General features: G+C 37.3%; 1 protein-coding gene across 7 annotated transcripts in view; it reads right to left on the minus strand.

The window, feature by feature from the left end:
- Nucleotides 1–17,804, minus strand: part of SRBD1 (S1 RNA binding domain 1) — a 204,855-nt gene that overhangs the window by 74,743 nt on the left and 112,308 nt on the right. For all 7 annotated transcript variants that reach the window (XR_006200646.1, XM_042932179.1, XM_042932178.1 and 4 more), the window contains exon 16: nt 16,530–16,612. Coding sequence is in view for 6 of the 7 variants with exons in the window: in XM_042932179.1 (XP_042788113.1) it covers nt 16,530–16,612 (83 nt within the window). In the remaining variant the exon portion in view is untranslated. The remainder of the gene's footprint in view (nt 1–16,529; nt 16,613–17,804) is intronic.

Consider the following 17,804-nt stretch of genomic DNA (forward strand, 5'->3'; position numbering starts at 1 on the left):
ACATCATCACATGCTGTTTATGGCATAACTCCACAGAAAACAAACTTTTCTTGATCTTGAAATGGCTGTTTATGAGTATATAACAAGTGCTTTATACCTTGTGTGCTCATTAGATGGACAGATCTTCTTTTGATTCCATTCTTTTTTTTTTTTTAAGTTTATTTATTTATTTTGAGACAGAGCACAAGCAGGAGAGGGGCAGAGAGAGGGACAAAGAGAGAGAGTGACAGAGAGCGAGAGAGTGAGAGCGAGGAGAGAGAGAGAGAGAGAGAGAGAGAGAGAATCCCAAGCAGGCTCCACACTGTGAGTGCACAGCCCGGAGTAGGGCTCAAACTCACGAACCATGAGATCATGACCTGAGATGAAACCAATAGTCGGATGCTTAACCAACTGAGCGACCCAGGCATCCCGTGATTCCATTCTATACTATGTGTGCCTCTATGTGGCATTACATCCTCACCTCTTCCCACAGCCAAGCCCCACTTCAGAACAGACATTTGTCAGAGACTACTCTGCATGAGAATGATTTCCTTTCCACTATAGTATTCCGAAACAGCACGTTTCTAAACACATCCTACAAAAGGGAAGGACAATAGGTTCCTCACTTTCCCTTAATTCACATCTGATACCAGGTAGTTATCCTCATTGGCTGCAGGTTTGTAATACTGATTTACTTTATGAAGTCCTCCTATGAGGTATATATGGGTTGGAAACCATAAAGATGCTACCAACTTCCCTAATGCTCTTAACACATGGATCTCTTCTTTTATTTTTTCCCCTTAACTTGCTGGCAAGTTAAGTTGATTTAGATCATTCATATTCAGTAAATGCCCAAAATAAAATGAAGGAAAAAAAAATTAAGTTTAAGATTGGACAGAAACATTACAGGAAAAAGGGGGGGGGGAAGGGGGGAACCATTTTGTAGATAAACTTCATGCTCTGGCGTTGAAAGTTATGGTCCACAAATCAAAAAGCAGTCATTTCTACAGAGCGAGGCTTTTCCACCGTTCTCTCAGTGAATCACACTGTGGTTAGCTGAAAGTGCTGTTCACATAATAAATTAACCACCTCATTTCCTTCATCACCAAAATATACATAGCACCCCCATACAGATTTGTTTTAATAAACGTAATAAAGCAAGCCCAGAGGTTATGGCTGTTATGACATAATCACACCTCTGAGATTTGAAAACACTCACTTGCACATCATGCCTCAAAAAGTCTTTGCAAGCCCCCCTCCAACAAAACCTAACTGCACTCATACCGTCTGGCCCCATTTATCCCAAATAAATAATGAAACAAAAGCCGTGTATATGTCCAGAAAAAATTCTCGCTTTCAATTATACATTTGAAAGGGAAATACATCTTTTTAATAATACTATACGATAAACAGCTTGGGAGCCTGATCTGGATTATTAAAGAAAATACATCACCAGAGTTAGCAGTGCACAGAGAAAGCAGCCAACTAGCCTACCCAAAACCAAAGATCCCTTCTAAAGTTGGTTGTTCAACAAGACAAATGACACATGACATTTCTCTCTGTGGAACTAAGAAAACAATCTTCATTCTATACAAATGCAGGCAAATTAACTTTTCTTACCTGTAATGATATTTGAAGGTCTTGAGAGCAACCCCTCCCCCCAAAAACTTCTCATCAGTATAATTTTTCCTCCATACAGACTTTTCCCCTTAGAATTCCTTTCCGTGATCACCAGAAAGAAAGCCACTGTTATACAACCATCCACAATATAAGAGAGATCTCGAGGAGAAATGTGCTGTGAGTGAATCCATGCCATTATTTAATGAGGCCATCTTTCTTGTCTCTGCATCACATTATTATCACTTTGCCGGCAGGGTTCATTTCTTTCCTATGCATTTAAGGCATTCTGTCACAATGCCTTCCCCTTGAATTTAAAATATAATATAATCTTACAAGTAATTAAATTTACATCTGTGCTATTCTTTTTTTTAACCTGTGATATTCTTAAAGACCATGATCAACACCTACCCCAAGACACACACATAATGAGTTCATTAATATTCTTTAAAAATATTAGATATCAGGTATTCAGAATATAGTTTTTAAATTCTCAGAAGTGGCCCCCCCCTAATATTTATACATTTTATTTCTCTTCCTGATTGCTATAATTACCTAACACAATCTTATATTTGGACTTTCAAGAATCCTTTCTAATATGAACATTACTGTATTATACAGATAGTAGTTTCTTCCACTAAGAATTACATCCAAGATTCTCTTTTAGTATGCCAGTTATCCACACATAATTATGTATTCAGCAAAACAGAACGTATTATCTATTTGAATGTCAGAATTAAACACTTTTGGAATAATCTTATTCCACCATTTTTAGTCTGTAGACTGCCCATCCGCACACAATCAATATCAGACCTAACCAGTATACCAAAACTTCCTCAGGGCCCTGTGGCAGCACAGATAAAATTGTTAAGAAGTTTCATAAACTTACATTTTAGGAGATCATTTCACTTTGAAGACTCTATTTCAATGAATCCCACTGCAACAAAACTTTTTCTATGATAAAGATATAGACTGACTGGCAGATTTTGTCACAAAGAACACTCCTCTGTGAGTGCTCCACCTGATCTCTGGGAGAATTATCTCCACAGAGAACAGAATATGCATTATAGAGCGAGAAAGGAAGGAAGCAACAGGTGTTGAAGTGGAGAACTCCCGTTCTTCCAGCCATAGCAGGCCTTCTTCACTTTCTGGTCATTCTCACTGCAACCACTTGGCTACGCTAATGCTCTCTGCTCTGAAATTCTCACTTTGCCTGAATAGGACTCATTAGAAAAAATACTAGTAACTCACATTTCACCTTTACCCAACAAAAACTTTAAGTGAGAGGCTACAAAATTTTATGGTGTGTTCACAATAGAGTTGAAAAGTACAATGAAAGAGCAACCGTACTGATACTCCGCCATTCACTCAGCAAATACTTATTGTGTATCTACTGTGTGCCAGGCCCTGGGAGCTGTAGATATAAAGGTGGAAATACCCTGTCCTCATATAAGGGTTTGTCCTCCATTAGAAGAGACAGACAGTAAACAAAATAATACAATGATTCCAGAAATTAAAAAATCAGCTGTTTTTTTTTTTTTCTTTTTCCTGGGGGGAAGAAGGGGTATTGAACAGTAGGCTCCTAGTTCACAGAAAAATAAAACTATCCAGGTAGGGGAGCTACCCCTCCCAGTCCTGCTCTCTTCCACCTCTTCCCAGCCACCTGCCACCGTGGGGGCTTCTCTCTTCTGAACTCTTGCCCATTCCCTTCCCTTAGGGAAGTGATAGGTGCCATCTCCTCAGGCCTCCTCCAGCTTCTGCCTCTCCAGCATCTTCAACTTCTCCCTTTCTACTTCTACCTCCTTCCTATCAACAGTTAAGCACATTCAAATCCCGACCTCCTTAAAAACCTCTCTTCGTTAGAGATCTGTATACACATGTCTCTACGTGCTCATCTTCCATTCAGCTTTCAATATTTCATCTGACTTCTGCTTCTACTACTCCAATGAAATTCTTGGCCACCAACATTTTTTTTTAATTAAATGTGAAAGATACATTTTCAGTTTTTATCCTACCTTTATCTTTGCAGTGTTTTACCATGTTGATTTCTGCTTCTCCAAATTCTCATATCCCTTAGATATTGGCATGTCCTGATCTTCCTCTTTCATTACATACACTGTAATGTGCATTCCTGGAAATCTTGTTAAAATCAGATTCTGATTCAACAGGCCTGGGCTGGGGCCCAAGCGGCTTTCAGTAGGGTCTCTTGCTACTCAAGATGTAATCCTCAGACCAACAGCATTGGTATCACCTGGGAGTTTATTAGAAACACAGAATCTCATACCCCACCCCTAGACCAACTGAACCAGAATCTGCATTTTAACAAGACTCCAAAAGGTTTTTTTAATGCACTTTCAAGCTTGACATTGCCCCACCGCCAGAATTTATAATTCTATAAACCTGGGAAGTAGGTGTAAGAAGATGCACTTCTAACAAGTTCTCAGGTGATATTGATGCTGCTGGTCTCTAAGAACCAACAGTTCTCAACTTGGTCTACATTAGAATCACCTGCAGAACTTTAAAATGTTTGTTAATGTCTGGGCCCAACACCCAGACCAATTAAACAAAAATCTATGAGGATGTGGCCTAGGCTAGTTATTTTTATTTTTTTTAAATGTTTATTTATTTTTGATGGGGGGGGGGAGAGAGAGAGAGAGAGAGAGAGAGAGAGAGAGAGAGAGAGAGAGAGAGAGAGACACAGAATCAGAAGCAGGCTCCAGGCTCTGAGCTGTCAGCACAGAGCCCGATGCGGGGCTCGAACCCACAGACCGCGAGATCATGACCTGCGCTGAAGTCGGATGTTCAACTGACTGAGCCACCCAGATGCCCCAGGCTAGTTATTTTTAAAAGCTCCCCTGCTTGGGACACCTGGGTGGCTCGGTCGGTTAAGCGTTTGCCTTCAGCTCAGGTCAAGATCTCACAATTCATGAGTTTGAGCCCCACATCAGGCTCTGTGCTGACAGCCTAGAGCCTGCTTCAAATTCTCTTTTCTTTCTTTCTCTCAAATAAATAAACATTAAAACAAAAATAGAAGCTCCCCTGCTTGATCTTAAAGTTCCTAATTTGGATAATTTAGGAGTGTGTTGGGGGAGTAGCTAGCAGTGAAAAGAAACTAGTACATATGAATGCTAGTCATATTATGGCACCATTATTATAACTTACTAACAATTCCTTAAACATTGATTCTACCTAACTCTGCCCTGTAAATAAGCACTAGAAAGATGATCACCCACAGTTTTGTCCTATGCTTTATCTCTGAAATGACCATTTCAAATAATAGGACCAACAAACAATATTTAATTCTTAAAATTTACAGAAGAAAAATTCAAATTTGTGAAATGAGAAAAAATTTAAAGATAGTGTTAGAACTTTGCATTAAAGAGCACTTGGTGAGTTCTTTATAGATTTTGGATACTAGCCCTTTGTCTGATATGTCATTTGCAAGTATCTCGGCCAACAGGCACATAAAAAGATGCTCAACGTCACTCCTCATCAGGGAAATACAAATCAAAACCACACTCAGATACCACCTCATGCCAGTCAGAGTGGCTAAAATGAAGAAATCAGGAGACTATAGATGCTGGAGAGGATGTGGGGAAATGGGAACCTTCTTGCACTGTTGGTGGGAATGCAAACTGGTGCAGCCGCTCTGGAAAACAGTGTGGAGGTTCCTCAAAAAATTAAAAATAAATCTACCCTATGACCCAGCAATAGCACTGCTAGAAATTTACCCAAGGGATACAGGAGTGCTGATGCATAGGGGCACTTGTACCCCAATGTTTATAGCAGCACTTTCAACAATAGCCAAGTTATGGAAAGAGCCTAAATGTCCATCAACTGATGAATGGATAAAGAAGTTGTGGTTTATATACACAATGGAATACTACTTGGCAATGAGAAAGAATGAAATATGGCCTTCTGTAGCAACGTGGATGGAACTGGAGAGTGTTATGCTAAGTGAAATAAGTCATACACAGAAAGACAGATTGCATATGTTTTCACTCTTATATGGATCCTGAGAAACTTAACAGAAGACCATGGGGAGGGGAAGGGAAAAACAAAAAACAAAAAACAAAAAACAAAAAACAAAAAACAAAAAACAGGGAGGGAGCCAAACCTCTTTTAAGACTCTTAAAAACTGAGAATAAACTGAGGGTTGATGGGGGGTGGGTGATGGGCACTGAGGAGGGCACTTGTTGGAATGAGCATTGGGTGTTGTATGGAAACCAATTTGACAATAAATTTCATATTTAAAAAATAAAAAAATTAAAAAAAAGTATTTGGTGCAAAATTAGGGACTTAAAGATGAAAATTTCAAGGAATATTATCAAGAGAAATTCAACTTAATAACAAATGTGGGTTTTTTTCTCATTTTCACTGAAAATTGAAAGTAGCTGTTTTTTCCTGACTCTTTAAAACTTCATTGTCACACACACACACATACACAAATGTAAGGAAGAAATTAAAACCAACTGGAACCAACTGCAATTCCCATTCCATGCCCATCCAAGGTAATCACAATTGTAAATTCCAGTGCTTATTTCTATATTCTTACTATAGATACTGGTATTCACAAATAGTATGCAGTATTACTTTTCATATTTAAAATTTTTATACCAATCCTATAGTAATGTACATACTTATGAAGTTTATCCATATTAATACCAATAGCTCTAATTGGGTCATCTCCACTCCTGTATAATATTCCACTGTCTCAGTATAGTCTAGTTTATTTTCCTGTTATCCAGTTGTTGGACATACTGTTTCCAAATTTTCACTGCTATAAATAGTATTTCATTGAATTTCTTATACATGTCTTCCTGTGCAAATTTCAGAAAATTCTCAAGGCTACGTATATCTAGCAACAGAATTGTTGACCTGAAAAGAATCCCCATCACCAGCTTTATTAATATCCAATTGCTCTCCAAAGAGGTTGTACCAGTTTATACTCCTACAAGTTATATACAAAATTCCCAATACTCCACATAGTTGCTAACATCCAAACTGTCAGACTAAGTTTCGACAACCTGACAGGTTTCCTATACTGGCTTTAGTTTGCATTTCCCCAATTACTAGTGAAAGTGATCATTTAAAAAATATTTGTGTCTGTGCGCATGTGTGTCTGTGTGTGTGTCTGCTTTTGTCAACTGCCTGTTCATATGCCTTGCCTATTTTTCTGATGAACTGTTGTCTTTTTTCCTCTTGATTTGAAGATCTTTATATATATTCTGGGTCCTTTACAGATTATATGTGTTGCAAATAACGTTCTCCCTGTCTGTGGATTTTCTATATACTGTGTTATGATCCAGAGATGTTTTAGATTCCAATGCAGTAAAATGTATTAATCTTTTCCTTTACTGTAGTACTTTTAATGTCATGTGTAATTTTTTTCAATCATCCTAAACAATTACTAGTTTTAAACACCGTGAAAACAGCTTAATGTTTTAGAAATCCTACCACTTTGTGCTGATGTATGAAAACTAAAAGGTGAACTTGAGTAGAAACTGAAATTGATCTCGTTTCATTGTCCAAGGTCAATGATATACAAAGAGTAAGCAAACAAAAGATAAAGGAAATTAGATATTTCATTGTTAATAATTTAAGGCATTATTGATAACAGTTTCTTCAAATCATACTAACATTTCACATTTCATTTAAAGATAAGTATGGTGTTATACTAGGGTGTGTGTACATATACAAGACTTATTACATTGTCGGGAATTTCTAAGAATCTGAGAAAACTGAAGCTAATACTTCAATGAAAAGATGCATAATTCATCCTGAAGTGAAAAAAATACCCAAAAAAAGACATTTTAAAACTAAGTTTAAGGAATAATTACCAAATTGTAATACATGAGTTTATTCATACTCCCAAAGTCAATTACTTGTTTTTGTTCAGTTACACAAATAGTTCAGTTATGGTCACAAATGAATGAAATATCTAAAGTGCAAGGCTAAGTTTGATTTTCATTTACAATACCAGATGAAACAGATTTAGATAACAGGCCATTAGCTGGGACTTACAGTTAAGGGACAAGATTGTAAAAACATTTTGGCAAGGAACTCATCTACGTAAGTGATGCTTGATTTTTAGCACAAATTTCCTCCATGTTTTACTTCTGTACTTTATCTATTTCAAAATACTGCTTTAGTGTAGGGAGCGAAAATCCAGGTAAAAGTCATCTAAGTGAACATCCACTCTACTCTTTCCTATATCCCACTCTACAATAACAAATAATTAAGGGATTAATATGTTTAAAAGGATTTGGGCAAACAATATGATATTACCTTTTACAGGTATTTTGCAGGCATAATATTATTACCTTTTACAGATCTAAACTAAAACATTTCATAATCCATGTTACCTATAAAACAGTTTTAACAGGGGCGCCTGGGTGGCGCAGTCGGTTAAGCGTCCGACTTCAGCCAGGTCACGATCTCGCGGTCTGTGAGTTCGAGCCCCGCATCAGGCTCTGGGCTGACGGCTCAGAGCCTGGAGCCTGTTTCCGATTCTGTGTCTCCCTCTCTCTCTGCCCCTCCCCCATTCATGCTCTGTCTCTCTCTGTCCCAAAAATAAATAAAAAACGTTGAAAAAAAAATTAAAAAAAAAAAAAATTAAAAAAAAATAAAATAAAACAGTTTTAACAGAGTAATATCACTACTGAAGAGTTGCTTTTTTGTTTTTACCTAGAACTGATCCCACAGTGGGGCAGTAGGGAAATAAAATACAAATTCCCACCTTTGAAGTTCTACCATGAAAAATTTCAGCTGGGAAGATGATTTTCCTTTTACGGTGACTTCTCCATTATCCATAATATTAAGGAATAAAAATGGCCTGGATATAGAAAATCCACTAAGGGTTCCAAAAACTCATTTTGGAACACCACTTCATTCTCTAAAATCATCAAATGATCTAACAGAGAGGCACGAAAGGAGGAAGAGGGCTGTTTTGTCTTTCCTACTTTACTGTACATGTTCATTAACAAATTGAGGTGTTAATGAGCAAAAAAGTATCTAAAACACGGTCCAGAGAAGAAATAAAGAACAAGTAAATCCAACTTACTTAAGCTGTGCTCTCAGGATATGAAAAGGCCAAGCTAAACCACACTCTCTATGTCCCACAGAACTCAACAGAGCCAACCCTGCATCATCCTGCTCTCACCCTAGAGTGTTTGCTTGGGAGTAACACCAAGCCACTTTCCAGCAAAGTCTTTAGGGGTCAGTTAGGGATATGTTGTCATTCAACCACACTGGCGGCCTCTCTCTCCAGAAATTATGACAGGCATGTGTTTTTAAAATCAGGTCTCCCTATTTTCTAAGACAAGGATTGGAATGCTGCCTTTAACATTTTTAGCTGTTATTAAACCAAAAGCATTTTAGTTTCTATTGAAATAATAATATAGCTTCTATTATTTCATCTAAGTATTTAACATTCTTTCTTTGAATAGCTTTCATTTTTAAAATCAACAATGTTTGTCTAGCTACTTATATTTTAAATCAGAATAAATTCAAGTATTAAATTTATACTCAAAGCATCTAGAGGTCCCAACTGAAAAGAAATTCAGTCCCACTCTGGTTATATTGGAAGTCTATTGTGTCAAGGCTTAAAAATTAAGTGGACCATTGGTTGGGATATGGATATGGATATATATTTTACAACAATTTCTTCCTAATACATATTCCGTATAGAAAGTCTGAATGAAAGTAAAACAGAAAATAAAACCTCCTAACCACACCAACAAAAATATAAATATCAGTCACCAACCAGTTTTTTTTTCTTCAGTGTAAATGCATATCTATGTATTCCAAACAGAAATTGGCTTTATTCTGTATCAATTTTATTGCAATTTTAAAATATTATGTCAAGAACAACTTCTCATGTCATTAAATCCTCCTTGAAAGCCTGTATTAACGGTTGTACAATATTTCAATTGGTGGATATATTATTCTATTGTAGTTGCTTCCAATAATTTTGCTATAATAGCAAACGTGTATAAATCTTATCAGCAAGTTTTTTTAATGTTTATTTATTTATTTTGAGAGAGAGAGAGCACAAGCAGGGGAAGGGCAGAGAGAGAGGGAGAGAATCCCAAGCAGGCTCTACGATGCCAGCACAGAGCCCAATGTGGGGCTCAAACTCACGAACTGTGAGATCATAACCTGAGCTGAAGTCAAAGGTCAGATGTTTGACTGAGCCACCCAGGAGCCTCTGCAGTTCTTTTTTTTTTTAATGTTTATTTATTTTTGAGAGCGTGCATGCACACGCTAACCAGAAGGGGAGAGGCAGAGAGAGGGAGTAAGAGAATCCCAAGCAGGCTCCATGATGTATGTGCAGAGCCTGACATGAGGCTCAATATCAGGAACCAAAAAATCTTGACCTGAGCTGAAATCAAGAGTTGGAACCCACTAAACCACCCAGGCACCCTTATCAGCAGTTCTTAACATGGCCTTGGAAGAGATCCCTAAAAGGGGAACTACCAGGTCAATGGGATGCATTCTTTAAAAGTGCGTCTTGATAGGTATTACTTGCTAGAAATAACAATTTATACTTCCACCAGCAGTGTATGTGAATGATCATTTCACTGTAGCCTTCTCACCTGCACAGATGTTTATCATTTTATTACAACTTTACTCAATTGTCAGATTGAAATGATATCCTCTTGTTTAATTTGGGCTTCTTTGATTAAGAGAAACATTTTTTTAAGTTTATTTATTTATTTTGAGAGAGAGTGAGTGACCAAGGGAAGGGCAGAGAGAGAGGGAAAGAGAGAATCACAAGCAGCCTCCACGGTATCAGCACAGAGCCTAATGTGAGGCTAGATCCCAAGACCATGAGATTATGACCTGAGTGGTAACCAAGAGTTGGTCGCTTAACAGACTGAGCCACCCAGGTGCCCTGTTAAAGAGAAATTTTTATTTCATCTATGATGAATGGTGTCTAAATGTTCTTTACATATTTTATGTAAAGGTTTTATGTAAAATAATATACAATTGTATGCAAATCAACAAGAACAAAACCTTAATAATAAAATATGTAGTTATCATATGTACATATATATTTGTGGCAAATAATTTCCCTAGTTCATTATCTAGCTTTAAATTTATGTGTTAAATGACCTAGCAAACATACTCCTAGGTATGTATCTAAAAGAAATGAAAATACACATCATAAAAATTTGTACAGAATGTTCATAATAGCATTACTCATAATAGCCAAAAAATGGAAATATCCCAAATTTCTATCACATGATGAATTAATAGACAAAATGTGGTACTATACACATACAATGGAATACCATTTGCCCATAAAAAAGAATGAAGTGGGGCACCTGGGTGGCTCAGCCAGTTAAGCATCCGACTCTGGATTTCGGTTCAGGTCATGATCTCACAGTTTAGGAGTTTAAGCCCTGCATCTGGCTCTGCACTGAGAGTGCAAAGCCTGCTTGAGATTCTCTCTCCCCCTCCCCTCTCTGCCCCTCCCATGCTTGTGCTTGCTCTTTCTCTTTTCCAAAATAAATAAATAAACTTAAAACAAAAAAGAAAAAAATGAAGTAATGACTTGTGCCACAGCATGGATGAACTTGAAAATATTATGCTAAATGAAAGAAGCCAGTCACCAAAAGCCACATACTGTATGATTCTATTTGTATGAAATATCCAAAACAGACATATCTATAAAAACAAAACAGATTAGTAATTGCCTGGGGCAGGGAAGGAGGGGGCAGTGGAGAGTCACTGCTAACGGTCACCAGGCTTCCTTTTAGGGTGATGAAAATGCTCAAAAATTAGATAGCAATAATAGTTTCATAACCCATTGAATATATAGAAATTCACTGACTTGTACATTTTAAATAGGTGAACTTATGTATGTATGTATGGTATGTGATCATATCTTAATAAAGCTGCTTTTAAAATTTTATGTGTTAATATACTGTAGTCTGTTAAGACTTACCAAAAAAGTATATTTGTCTCTTACTCTAACTCTAGAAGTTTTTAATACTGCATATGTTTTGAAGCTATGTTGTTAGGTAACATAGAATGTTCAGGGCAATTACATCTTTTTGGGAAACTGTATCTGTTATTAATATGAAATATCCCTTTTTGACCTCATTAATGCATTTTCCCTTAAATTCTATTTCATCTGATACTAGCAGAACTATGACTTGCTTTTTCATTTGTGTGGAATATTTTTCTCCACATTTCTAATTTCAAGGTTACTTTTTTCTTTAGAACTATCTCACACAGACATACAGCTAAGAGCTGTGTTTTATTTTTAAAAGTCTGGGATTCTACTACAAGGGGAATTCAACCCATTCACCTTTACCTATTACCTATACTTATTCCTGTCATCACATACTTTATTTATTTACTATACTTCCTTGTTTTCTCCGCCTTCGGTTGGAATGATTAACTTCTAATTTTTTAGTCTCATGATTTACATTAAATGTCCTATTTGCGGTTATTCTTCATACATTTCAGATTATGCTTCTCTAAACAAGTGTAGAGCTAATCTATATCTTAATCGTCTTCCTGAGAAAGAATCCTAATACTTCATTTCTTCTTCTTCTGCCTCCCATTTTAAGCTGACATATTTAAAGATGAACATCATAGATCAGAAACTATGAGGCTCAACATTTTACTGCACATGTGTGTACTGTAAAGCTCTCCACTGTTTCTTTACCTCAATACTGTGTCTTCATGACATGCCTTTCCCTTCTTTGGTCCCTACTCCCCCCTTTTCGGGCTCAGGAGTACTTCCATAAATAATTCTTTCAAAGAAGATCTGTAACAATCCAAAAAGGTAAATCACTGTAGGTCCAAAAATGTTTTTATTTTCTGCTCCCACTGAATTGCTGATTTGTCTGAATATAGAATTATGGGCTCAAATAAAATTTTTCCCACAACTTCAAAACTACTGCATTTTATCTTGTATGACTTGTTTTTCCCTGTAATAGGACTGCTTCTTCTCTTTGGAAGTGAATTGTGTGCTCTCTGGAAGCTTTTAGTCAGTTCCTCCTTTATCACTAGCATTCTGTAATTTCATATGAAGGTGTCTGAGTGTAGGTCTTCAGTTATTCTTTTATTCAGTACTCACTGGGCTTTTTAAAGACTTGTCTGTCATCAGTCTGGAGAAATTTCCTCCTATCATTTCTGTGAGTTTAACTCTCTTCCATTGTCTTTATTTGAATTTTCTGGAAGATGAATGTTGAAGCTTTAAAATGGCCTCAAAACAAAACAAAAATAGAAAAAATAAAAATAAAATGGCCTCTATATATGACTTTTTGTTCATACTGTCCATCTTTCTCAGTTTAAGACTGCATTCTGAAGAATCTCTTAGCTCGATCTTTCAATTCATTAATTTCTTTCTAGCTGTGTCCACTTTATTCCATTTGTGTTGTTTTTTTTTTTTTTTGTATCTTGACAAGCGTATTTCTTTTTTTTTTTTTTTTTAACATTTTTTATTTTATTTTTGGGACAGAGAGAGACAGAGCATGAACGGGGGAGGGGCAGAGAGAGAGGGAGACACAGAATCGGAAACAGGCTCCAGGCTCTGAGCTATCAGCCCAGAGCCTGACGCGGGGCTCGAACTCACAGACTGCGAGATCGTGACCTGGCTGAAGTCGGACGCTTAACCGACTGTGCCACCCAGGCGCCCCGACAAGCGTATTTCTTAATGCTAAGATTGGTTTAATTCATTCTATCCTAGGTTTGTTTTATACATACAATAACCTCTCTTACCTCTCTGAATATTAATTTTAGTTATTTCAAAGTCTATTGCCTATTCATGGTTTGTTATTTTTTGCTTATTACATTTGGTGCTTCTTTTTGCTAAGATAGGTTTCCCTCAAATGTTTAGTGATTCTTAGTAGCAAAGTCATTTCAGAGTCTCCATTTGTCTGTGTGTGCTGTTTTTGTTTACCATCTCACGAACCGCGAGATCAAGCCCCACCGTTAACGCAGAGCCTGCTTGGGATTCTCTCTCCCCCCCTTTCTCTGTCCCTCCCCTGCTTGCTCTAACTCTTTCTCTCTTTCTTTGATGCCAGTAGCTTATTAGCCTACCTGGGTTATCTAGCATCTGGTGATAACGTAGGGAATGTGAGATATGATGCCTGGTGTCAGGCATATGTCAGGAGTTTGTCTTCCCAGCATGAGGCTCCTTGAGCTTCCTGACAATCAGAGGCTACCTGAGGGATCTCCCAGCCTCTCTGTGGCCTCTGGGTTATACCCAGTGCTTCCGCTTGGATTCATGGTATATGGAGGAAGGGCGTCAGTATGGGACTAGTCACTCTGTATGCATTTCCTTATCTAATACTACAGGCCTCCTCCCCACTACTTGAACATGACTGGTTTGAGAACACTATTGATCTGTATATTTTGAGCTATCGCTCCATCAGGTTTTATTTGTCCATGGATTTGCTTCCTCATGCTTAAGAGTTTTCAGGAATTCCTGAAATTCCCATCCACCAACCCTTTCTTCTTTTCCCATGCTATCAATTTATTCATGTAAATACATGTTTATATGGATACCAATAAACATGTTCACCTTCTCTGTCATCTTATGGAAGGTCGAACTGTGGATATGACAGTGGTAGTGGTCGTGTAGTTAAAGGATATCATAAGATATGACAGTTTACCATCTTGATCACTTTCTCAGTGTCATTATTTGCTGAGAAGCATGTATTCCAATGTTAACATGACCATTCCTCTAAATCTCAGACTTGTATATACAACTTCTATTTGCCATCTCTTGGATTTCTTACAGGCATCTCAAACTTAACGCATCCAAAATTGAATTACTCATCTTATCCCCACCAAATCTGTTCTAGTCAGGCGTCATTCACAAACCAGGACCCTTGGAGCAAATTCTGGACAATTCCCTTTCCTCCAATTATTACCAAGTAGTCCCTGCAAGAGATTTAACTTCTTTCCATGTCTACTGCTATTAACTTTGTCCAAGCCACATCATCTCTCACCTGAGCTATATAAGTCTCTGAACTGGTCTTAACTGCTTCTCCTCTTCCCTTCTAAGGCATTCTCCCCAGATTAGCCAGAGCCAATGTTTAAAAATACAAATCTGATCATATCATTCCCTTGCATAAAGCTCTACCATTACTTCTCACTGCTATTGGAATGAATTCCAAACTCTTTCATGTTAAATGCTATATATCTGAAGAATCTGGAGGCTAGGTCTCTGCTATTTATTAAAGACTTTTTTGATGCCAATAGCTTATTAGCCTGCCTGGGTTCTATAAGCTTGACTGTTCTTTGTTCTACTACCTTGCTGAGGCATTCCACAACTTCATCTTGAACTAATATAGCCACAATTCCTCTTAACTACAATGCCTATATAATAAAATTGCTTAGTTGTACTCTTTAGATATTAGGCATTTCTACCTATCTAAAGCTAGGTCTGTCCTTTCAGCAACAATCCTTCCCAAATGAACAAGTCAAAGGTCTAGGTGCTTCTTAGTCTAACTTGCTATAAAATGGGAATACTCTGAGGCACCTGGGTGGCTCAGTCGGTTAAGCCTCCAACTCTTGATTTCAACTCAGGTCATGATCTCACAGTTCCTTGGATCAAGTTCTACTGTCAGCAGAGAGCCTGCTTGGAATTCTCTCTCTCCCCCTTTCTCTGCCCCTCCCCTGCTTGCTCCAGCTTACTCGCTCTTTCTCTCTCTCTCATAATAAACAAACGTTAAGAAAAATGGGGGGCACCTGGGTGGCTCAGTCGGTTAAGCATCTGACTCTCAGTTTCAGCTCAAGTCATGATCTCACGGTTTTGTGAGTTCAAGCCCCATATAGGGCTCCAAGCTAACAGTGCAGAGCCTACTTGGGATTCTCTGTCTTCCTCTCTTTCTCTCTCTCTCTCGCTCTCTCTGCCCCTCCCCCACTTATGCTATCTCTGTCTCTCTCAAAATAAGTAAATAAACTTAAAAAAATGTTTAAAGAAAGAAAGAAAGAAAGAAAGAAAGAAAGAAAAGAAAAGAAAAATGGGAATACTCCCAGAGGGCACCTAGCTGGCCCAGTCAATAAAATGGGAAAACTCCCAGTTAAGTCTAGTATATTAGTTCAGGCTTTGCCAATGTGTGATTCTGAGTAAAAATCCTAACTACTGCAGGGCACAGCTTCCTTTTCTGTCAAATAATTTCTAAAATCTCTTCCATTTCTAGTGGTCACAGATTCCGTGCTCTAATACATTTCCTTAGAGAAAAGTATAGAACGTATCATTCAGCTCCCATGGCAATTACACAGAAGATAACATTGATTTCAGGTTTAGAAAAGACTTGCATTGAAGAGAAAAATGATTCAACTCAAGGTTTCTAAAGATAAGCTACCATGGATTCACTCTGCAAAGATTTAGTGTCGGCCTTGATTGCCCAATGAACACATACGACCTCAAGAACTGAAAATACAGTAAAAACAAGAAGCACCACTACCACAACTGCTACACAGTAACAATTGAAAGGCTTTAGCTCATCCTGGGTAATGGCCAAAAATTAATTATAATAATCATATAGGGACATAAAAAAGAAAGAAGGCACAGTAAGTACCAAAGGCTTCTTCCTCAAAGATCAATAAAGATCAATATTTCATACTGGTTTACACAAAGAGCCAACATAGTCACCTTGCTTCATATCCTCTCCTGTTTTATAATAATGGTAAAAGGAGAGACTCTCTGGATTAAGTTACTAGTTGGAGCTAATGTTTTAATAATCTTTAAATCGGACTACAGTCAATTCTAAATCTTGATCCAAACCATAAACACCAGAAAAAAAATTCCCTCCTTCCCTAATAACATAACTCCTAACTACCTTCCCATAAACTGTAAAACCTTTGGAAGTAGGAATCTATTTCCACTGACACCTAATTACGATGCCAAGTTTGCATACTATTGATGGGTTTCATAAAGTAAATGACCCACACTGCTTTACCTGGTACATTCCGACTCCAATGTGCTTTGGCTCAATTTTCACCAGCTCAGCTAATGGGTCTTGTACACGCCTTGCTATGGAAACTGAAAAAACAGAAAATAAGTATGGCTTAATGTGAAAAGCAGTATCCAGATAATTACTTATGTTACTTCCTCATAATGCAAGTATTTAATTCCTTCCCTCTTCTCCCACACAAGGAGGCCAGCAATTTAAGTTTCAAAGTATCTTTTTTTTTTTTTTTCACACAAAAAAAGTAAAGGCAAAATTTCAGGATTAATTTTGTTACCAGAATCCCTAGGCATTTCTGAGCACAAACAGGTTGAAAGGGTTATACATTTGGAAAAACACAGAAAACAGTTACAATGCGTACACAATTATCTGTTCATTCTTTGAAACAGCATAGTAGGGCACCTCACGCTTTAACAAACAAGTATATATATATATTTGTTTTACTTTTAAATAATCCTGATTATGACATACATTTGCACATCAAATATGTTACTAGGACAAGATCCTGATAATGATGAGTAACTGACGGAATCATATTTTACTGCAACCAGAGATCACGTCAGTTGCTTGTTGAACACACTTGTACTGCCTTAAATACGATTGCAAGATTGACTGTGATCCGAGTCTCAAATGCTTGACTCTTAACACATTCACAGTTCTAAATCACAACCCTTTCTTGAACATCACAATCCATGTTCAAGAGATTTGAGTTAGCTTCAAACACTCCTTTATCTGTTGTCATGGTTTTATACTTGGTCATCATTTATTGTCTTTTTTTTTTTTTTTACAAAATGTTAACAAAATTTCATATCTAATTTAGATTAAAAGATAGATTTAGCTGGAGAAAAGAAATGTAATATGAATATTAAGGATGCCTCCAAAGACAGCTCTTTTTTTTTTTTCTTTTCCCCAGTAATATAGTTACATTGGGTCCTTACCTACAAACAGCTTTCCTCTAAATTCAAGAAAGCTAGTCAGTGTCATCTACTTACACAGACAGTTGGATGAAATACAAACTCAGTTAGTGAAAACATGAAGGCCATCAGAGGAGATCCCATGCCTGTTCTTGTGTTAAACTGTTCAAGGTCTGGCAACAGAAGCCACCTCATGCAAGGGACTATCATGTTCTCTTGTCACTGATTTGTACCATCTCCTCACCAGAGATAAGACCTACTCTGAGCATCAAGTTCACTGCATGGTCACTCAAGTCTTTTTCATATCTTTATTATTACTTCTAACATACAGTGATAATGGCAGCTTACAAAG

The sequence above is a fragment of the Panthera leo genome, chromosome A3 (assembly GCF_018350215.1).
Source record: "Panthera leo isolate Ple1 chromosome A3, P.leo_Ple1_pat1.1, whole genome shotgun sequence".
Lineage (NCBI taxonomy): Eukaryota > Metazoa > Chordata > Mammalia > Carnivora > Felidae > Panthera > Panthera leo.